General features: G+C 35.1%; 1 protein-coding gene across 1 annotated transcript; it reads left to right on the top strand.

Annotated features, from left to right (window-relative positions):
- The first annotated feature begins 7,732 nt into the window (after positions 1-7,732).
- Positions 7,733-8,376, top strand: LOC127097459 (uncharacterized). Its single transcript, XM_051035952.1, has one exon. It carries the CDS (start codon positions 7,832-7,834, stop codon positions 8,189-8,191), a length of 360 nt encoding a protein of 119 aa, XP_050891909.1. The 5' UTR covers positions 7,733-7,831; the 3' UTR covers positions 8,192-8,376.
- Positions 8,377-8,884: the final 508 nt, after the last annotated feature.

Genomic DNA, 8,884 nt, shown 5'->3' with positions numbered 1-8,884 from the left:
TCGAGGGGAAAACCCAATCTCTCAAGGTTTTCCACATACCCAATCATCTTGAGTACATGGGGACTTATAGGGGCTCCCTCAGCTAACTTGCCTTGAAAAAGGGTTTTTGAAACTTCAAACCTCTCATGCCTTGCTTGCTCTTGATAGAGCATCTTCATGTGTTCGATCATATCGAACGCTGTCATGTTCTCATGTTGCTTTTGCAACTCTGAGTTCATGACATCCAGCATGAGACAAGCAGTTTCATTGGCATCATCGACATACTTCTTATAAGCATCTCTTTCTGCCTTAGGTGCAGAACTAGGAGGTTCCTCTTCAGGAACAGGTGTCTCCAAGACATACAACTTTCTATTATGTTTGAGGACAATCCTTAGGTTTCGGCGCCAATCCAGAAAATTTGTCCCAGACAATTTTTCTTTATCAAGGATTGATCTCAAGATGTTGTTAGAGGTGTTTGCTGTCATGGTAATCTACATAAGGATTAATGAAAATATAAGTATCATTGACATATTTAATCAGGCCTTTAATTAAATATGCTCCCACTATTTTACTCAAAACAAATGACCCTCATCATTTGATTCGGAAAATCCCGTTGGAAGATTTTCTAGTGGGTCGAGATCCATATTTCACTTCGTTCTAAGTCCGCGTAGGCGGATTACACAAAACTAGGTTATTTAGGTAGGAACTCCTTCCAATTGTATCTCATACAACTCTCGAAAATTTCAATTGGGTGAATAACTCCTTATTCCAATCCATCATATGGATTATTCCCAACTCTTGCTTCTAAACATATATAAGAAAATTATAATCAAGTTTGACTCATCGTTTTAGCAGTTGGATATTACAATTATCCCATCGCACCTTAACTAATACAAAACATGCACCTCGCGTAGGCGAAACCTACATATCCGATACCAGTCTTGATGAGTGCTAAAACTTGGAAAGCAAACACATATAATCTTATTATAATTTGTTTAGTTAAGTTTGACCCATTGTTTTAACAGTTGGATATTACAATTATCCCATCGCACCTTACTAATATATAGATCATGCACCTCGCGTAGGCGAAACCTACATTATCCATTACTAGTCTTGATGAGTGTTAAAACTTGGAAAGCATAAACTTAATATTTTAGTTTTAGGGAATTGCAATTGTTATGATCTCACCGGCTTGTTTATTATATAAATCGTCTCTCACATGCATCAACATACATTCACATACATTCACATGCATCAACATACATACACAATGAAACAGTTATGGCCCCTAGCGCAATTGTTCTCCCAAGCCAATGAGAGAACCTAAGCTAACCTAATAACGATCTAAGCTTCTCCAAGCAAGATCTTCAAGGTTGTCCTCCTTTGATCTTCAAGGTTGTCCTCCTTTGATATTAAAATCTTCTCTTTCTTCATAACATTGTCTTCTTCTCTTTCTTCATAACATTACATTCCAGAAGAAACTCGTTTTACATACGAGGGATTGAGATGAGAAAAGAAGTTACATTAAGAGATCAAAAGGAGAGGCACGACACGCAGGTCGTATTTAAAAACCCAAAACAAAATAAAGGACAACTAAGGCCATAACTGATCACCACAAGGCAATAATAATAAACACATTGTTATTATTAAATTTTAATTCCTTTAATTAATTAAAACCAAATTAAATTTTGGCGACCGATCACACTACGCAGAGTTAGCCGGGGGTTCCGCTGCCCGGTCAGCGGACGGTGGTTCCGCTGACCGATCAGCGGACGGGGTCAAGGGGCAGCGCCCTTGCGGGGTTGGAGGGGCAGCGCCCCTGTCCAAAATTTTAATGAACAATTCATTTGTAATGGACACTGTTTTTGAATCAACACAACCCTTGCGTAGTCACAAAACAAAACCCCGTGAGTGTGACGACCGTCACATGCATTGTTACGACCGTCACAGGTCATGTGAGTGTGACGACCGTCACACAAAACACGTTACGACCGTCATAGGTCATGTGAGTGTGACGACCGTCACAGGGTACGTTACGTCCGTCACGCATCCAGTTTGTTACGCTTGTTACGCTCGTCACACGAGCTTCACGCGGCCAAAATAACAAACTTTGAAACAGTCAACACGCTCGTCACACGAGCTTCACGCAGCCAAAATAACAAACTTTGAAACAGTCAACAGACGTGTTCCAAAAACCCTAAATTCACAACTCTTTGACGGCACAACCCTTGCGCCGTCACCAACCCTAATGCGCCAATTTCAGACCGTCAAACACACCTCGATTGTTGATTCAGTATGATTGATCAACAGGTCATTGCTTCACCATACTAATGTCGGATTCCGAAGCAAATGACCATTGATCGCTCAAAGGAAAACAATCATTTAGTGTTCGAATGAATGAAACACAAACAGTATATCACATATACCGTACTTTGCATTAGGATTACTTATATCATATATAAGTTGATCGGTCTCAATTGTGTAACCTATAGACGATCGATGTATCGCTGCTTCACCATACTAATGTCGGATTCCGAAGCATAGTCAACATCAATCATCCAACTTATACACTCATGATGCCAAATTTAATTGCCCGTTTAAATAATTGATTCTTTCTGTCTTTTAATCATATTAATACAGAAATTTAAACAGCTATCCGAGTCATGGTTTCGTAAGTGGCTCTGATACCACTGAAGGAGAATTTGCGACCCAAAGCGCAGCGGAAATTAAAATTTCTCCTTTAGAGATCCTTACGAATGGTCATGATCAGTGATAGAATATTTACCTCTTGTGACGATTGAAACCTTTGGTGCAGATCTCTTGTAACGATCAAAACCCTTTGATGCAGATCCACGAAACGATCACGAACGTTGAACGATGACAACGTCTCTACTCAGTCCACACGAACGGATTCCTTCAATCTCAGTGCTAGCTGGTATGAATGAAGGCTTTGAGTGAGAGAGAGAGAAAGTGAGAAAACGAAATAATGCAACCGCTAATTTTTGCTTCTGCACAAGGGTTCTATTTATAGAACCACTTGTGTGGGCTTCAAGCTAAAAGCCCACTTAAGTGTATTTTGGCCCATATCTTATAATATGCCCAAAATCACTTAAGCCCATGGTACCTTACCATATTTCGTATTCTACTCAAGTACATCGTACCTTACGATGTTCTATAACTCACTTAAGGGCACCGTACCTTACGGTATTCCTTAGTTACTCTATCTATCATCAATCCGTCCTTTGTGTGTGACCCTGTAGGTTTTCGTGACGTTGGCAATTATATTAAATCACGCATTTAATATAATAAACAGTGAGCGGTATCTAGCAACACATCACTGCTACCCAAGACACGAAAATGTCATGTGATCTGACAATTCCTTCTGTGATAATAATTATGTGTATAATTACCCTTTTGCCCTTATGTCTATATTGAACACAAGGCATAGACCGTGTCATCCTTGTCCAGTTCAATATTGGGCCCATAGACATTTATCCTGTTATGCAGGATGGGCAAATTCCATCTAGGTCACTCATGTCCCTCAGCATGCTTTGTGGAGTACCCATCAACTGCCTTTATGGTTATCCAGTTACGGATAACGTTGGATCAGCAATAAAGCACTCGACTCTACATCTAGGATCCATAGTGGTTTCAGGTCGAAGAGTGGAATACACTATTATCACCATGAGAATAGCTTATGACACCTTGCATAACTTTCTATATAGTATTCTCATAGCGGGTCAATCCGGTATAAATATTACTCCTAATATTCATACCTATGTTTAAGACTTGATAACTCTTTATCCATGATCCATGAGATGTGATCATCAGTCTACAAACATAATAGTCTTAATGCTTTAATGTTATCCCACTTCACACTAAAGCTCGACTACGGATACTTTAGGAATAGTGTCCTTATGTTTAATGTGTTCTCATGATTAAGTCACACTTAATACATTAAACGGACTATCTATTCCAGGGACTTTATTAATCAACCATAATAAAGAGAATGCCTTTTATTATTCGATACAAGTACCAAAATGTATTGGCCTCTAGGGCCTACACCAACATGGACTGCATGCACACTGATAATACGGTTCACAACTGTGGAGATGTAGAACAATGATTGTGTGAAGCTGCAGTTCGGTATGCCCCAAAATATCCCAAATCCCCCAGCTAGCCTAGGAGAATGGCATCTGCGCAAAGTTAATGACCAATGGAACTTCAATCCATGGCAAAGCTTCGCAAGATCGGAGTGTCGCAAATGGAAGCACCGTCATGACCATGTGTTAACCGACGCAGTCATGCCAACTGAAGAAAAACCAAGTCGTACTTATATGGCTTGGTACAAATCGGTTGGTTTTCAGTTCATCGCCGAAGATATGTACTTGTACGACCTACGCTAGATGACTTACGCACCTAACACCTCAACATCAAACCCCCAACAACAGTGTCAGACCGGATACACACAACCCCCTGTCCGTCAAACGTTCAGTTCAACCAACACACAAACATACAACCAAAACATTCCATACACCCAACCCCAATACCAAGAGCATACCCCATACCACCACCAACAAATTGACCATCAACCTGAGACTCAACATCGCTTCACACCCACCCCATCACCCTACCAAAGTCGCCTAAGCCAGAACACCCAACGGTCATTCAACACCAACCGCCCCTCCTCCTACCGTAGCCAAGAAGCCCAAACCTCACAAAACCAAAACATCCAACAACCCTATCTCTACCAAACACCCCAACAACCTTTCCAACCTTTCCTCGACGCGTCGCTCACACCCATGTCTCCCTTCAACCGTTCCGGTCGCCCATCAATGAGTCAACCACATCCCAACTTCTCTGGCATGGGTCATGAGCTCAGCTACGGCGGTACACAATCGATGCATACTGAAGACTATGCCGACTTGTTTGACTACCTCAACAGACATTCTCCTGTAGTTGGTAGTGACGCTCCTGGCCCCTCAGATGCTCAAACACCGGTACCGAATCATCAACGTGGATTAGGGCCACGGGTTAGGGTAGCTAGAGGATGTGGGACCGGAGGTCGGTTAGGTGATCCCGGTCATCACCATTAGGTTTCTTTGTGTAAACAGTAAATTTTATTAATATCAATTGGTCCTATATCAAATTTATCTATCACGTATACCATTTACAAAAAAAAATAGCATTTTACACTAAGGCTCAAATTGAATTGGCGCCTCCTCTTAAGCCCTACACAGGGGCGCCAATCCAATTGGCTAGGGCACCTGCCCTAGCCAATCCAATTGCCGCCTCCATTCAATTTTTAAGAGGAGTCTCCAATTCAATTGGCGACTCCTCCTAAAAGTGGGGTAGTTTGAGATATTTTTTGAAACCAGGGGTATTTTGGGAATTTCCTTGAAAAAGTGGGTTATTTTCGTAAAAAAATCCAAATAAGTCCCTAATAATTTTTAAATTTTACAAATTAGTTATTTAAAAGTTCAAATTTACAAATTAGTCCTTATTTTTTATATTTTAATTTTGATCCAAAATTTTTAATTTTATGACAATGGCCTTTAAAATTTTAATAATGAATCATTTTTAAACTCCATCCAAAGAATTTCAATTGAATCATTTAAATTATTTAGAATTTTGAATTTATTAAAAATTAAAGAGTGTTTTTAGATGAAGCATTTTAATAAGGAAAAGTAATTTTTTGAGGAAATTTAAAATGATTTGACCAAAATGTATTGTTTGGATAAAAATATGGAGAATTTATAAAATCATGTAAATTTATGAAGTATTTTATTCAAGTTAAATTTAAGGAATTTCTAATAACATCAAAAATTAAAGAATTTGAAATTGTCCATCCAGTATATATAATTATATATAATCCAAACGTTCAATTATTTATTATTAAAATTTTCAAATTTGGTAAGATGGTCCTTATATTTTATGAAAATTTAAAATTCATCATAAAAATGTTCAAAATATTGCAAATAAGTCTTTAAAATTTTACAATTTGGTCTCTTCAAATTTTTAAAATTTTTCATATTTTAAATTTGACCTTAAAATTTTTTAAATTTATAAAAATAACCCAAAAAATTTAACAATGAATTATTTTAATATTCTATCCAAATAAAAGAATTTAAAAATGAATAGATTTCAATTGAATCATTTGAATTGCTTAGAATTTTGAACTCCTTCTAAAATTTAGAGTGTGCTTGAATGAAGCATTTTAATAAGAGAAAGTAATTTTTAAAGGAAATTTAAAATAATTTGGCAAAAATCCATTCTTTGGATAAAAAATAGAGAATCGTTAAGATGATGTAAATTTATAAAGCATTTTATTTAAGTTAAATTCAAAGAATTTCAAATGACACTAAAATATAAAGAATTTGAAATTGATTCTTCACTTTATATAATGTGAATGTTAAATTGTTTATTACTAACTTTTCAAATTTTGCAAGAAGATCCTCACTTTGTGAAAATTTTAAATTTATCCTCAATTTAAAAAAAAAATACAAATAAATCTCTAATAATTTTTAAAATTTAGAAATTAGTCTCTTGAAAAGTTAAAAAATTACAAATTGGTCCATACTTTTCGTATTTTAAATTTGGCCTAAAATTTTAAATTTATGAAAAGGACCCAAAATTTTAACAATGAATCATTTTAATATTTTTTCTAAACATAAGAATTTAAAAATAAGTGAATTTCAATTGAATCATTTAAATTGTTTAAAATTTTGAATTCTTTAAAAAATTTCAATTATCTCATCCAAACCCTCTTATTAAATGTCAAATGTAAATAACCTTTTTGGATGACAAGGAATCTTTAGCAAGGATCCAACATAAATAGTTAAGGCGACAAATATTCTTCATTCAAGGTCCAACATAATTAAATCATAGAAAAAATACATTATATTACGTTTTTGTGGTCTTTTCCTTCATTGAGGGAAAAATAGCCTGCATTTTATTGTTTTTTTGTCGAGAAGAGATCATTAGAAGTGTCAATGAACTAACCGTTCATATTTAAGAAACCTTAATACAATATATTCACAAAAAATCTTAATATAATGAGAATATAACCACTCAAGTTAAATTTCAACACTTATATGAGACTCGTGAGATAACCTCTTAATTTTAACACTTCCAAATCCCTAGTGATCTCTTGAAAATCTAAAAAAAACTTAAATTGTGTGATCCTAAAAAATGTTTAAGGGTGTGTTTATTTCAAGGTTGTAAAAAATATTTCCGAGAATATTGTCATGGGAATGCAACATTCCAATGTTTGATTCAATTTTTAAAAAATTATTCCCAAATATATTTTATTCTCAAAAAATTTATTTATATATGGTTCTTCTATTTCTATTTCAAAATTTAAAGAGTGAGAATCCAACATTCCAATGAGAATAAAGTTCAACCAATTATAACTCTCCACTACTATTTATATTTATTTATTTATTATAATTTTTAAATTAAAGAAATATTATAAACATTTTAAAAAAATTTAGTTCAAATACTTAAATAAAAATATTATTTCAAATAATAATAATAATGGAAATAAGATTACAAGAATGTTTGTTCTTAACAAACACACCCCTAAGTCTAAGTGAAAACCCAAAACCATTCTCACTAAAAAAAGCAGTTAAACCAACTCTTTCCATTTTCAAAGTTTATCATCTTTGTGCACTAGACAGACTTACCAACTTTACGGAATGAACCATTTCAACTTCCACATATAACCACACCAACTCCAACAACCAACCACACAAAACCCTCTCTCATTTCATCTATATAAACTATAATTTCTGCAAAACTAAACATATCACATTAATATTCTGCAAGATCCTTTGAATAACCAATTCAAGAAATGGCTTGTGGGTGTTCATCAACAGCAATAGCAGAGAAGATTTCATGGAACTGTGCTTTGTTTGTGGCACTAATGTTGGTTTTAAGTAGCTGCGAATCAAGTACAAGTGATAATGATGAGTTGAATGTTCAGATTCAGAATATGCTGCAGGAAAATGATTTTAGCAATAATAGTAATAATCATGTCAACAACAAAGTGTGTGATGAGATATATGTTGTTGGTGAGGGAGAGACACTTCAAACAATAGGTGAAAAGTGTGGTGATCCTTATATTGTTGAAGAGAATCCACATATTCATGATCCTGATGATGTTTTCCCTGGCCTCGTTATCAAGATTAATCCTTTGTCTCTTAGTTCATAAATATGTTTCAATTTAATTAGGACTAAGTTTTTCATCTTGCAAAGTTCTATCGTTAGTTCTTGTTTTGAAGTTGGACAGGTACACTTTAAGTATGTTTGCGAAATGAGTTTTGAAGAGCCAAGGTTGTATTTTTATGTATGTATTTAAAATTTCAAAAATAAAATAAAAGAATGATGTGATAATCATCTTATAATTTGTGTTAAAAAAGAAACATTTTATAATTAGTTTTAGTTAAAAATGAAAATATATCTTCCCATCTCTTTCCCTCAACTTTGTTCTTACACACTTTTGACCACTTAATCCAGCAGGTGTCTTTCCCTGATGCATACCGTGCCAAAGAAAATTCCTTTAAATTCTTGTTATCTCGGTTATCACCTTGACATGAGCTTTGTAGAAAGAAAAATGGTGCACAAGCAGGTTGTTAATAACCTAGTTAATGAGAGTGACCCTTCCTGCTAAAGATAAGAATCCCCCCTTCCAACTTGCAAGTTTACCTCTCAACATTGCTAGCACTGACTTCCAACTCTTAAATCTGCTAGGATTTGAACCAATCAAGATCCCTAGGAATTTAAAAGGAATGCTAGATATTTTACAACTCAAACAGTATGAAGCAGAATGAAGGAAATGATCCCTGACCCCAATGCCATATATTTTACTCTTTCACATATTTATTCTCAATCCTGAAAACACCTC

This window comes from Lathyrus oleraceus, chromosome 6 (assembly GCF_024323335.1).
Source record: "Lathyrus oleraceus cultivar Zhongwan6 chromosome 6, CAAS_Psat_ZW6_1.0, whole genome shotgun sequence".
NCBI classification, from domain to species: Eukaryota; Viridiplantae; Streptophyta; class Magnoliopsida; order Fabales; family Fabaceae; genus Lathyrus; species Lathyrus oleraceus.
The sequence above is the reverse complement of the archived record's forward strand: the minus strand, read 5'-3'. Positions and strand labels throughout refer to the sequence as shown.

Bases quoted from the DNA above. Each gene is read 5' to 3' on its own strand.
- LOC127097459 (XM_051035952.1), top strand. From the start codon at position 7,832: ATGGCTTGTGGGTGTTCATCAACAGCAATAGCAGAGAAGATTTCATGG.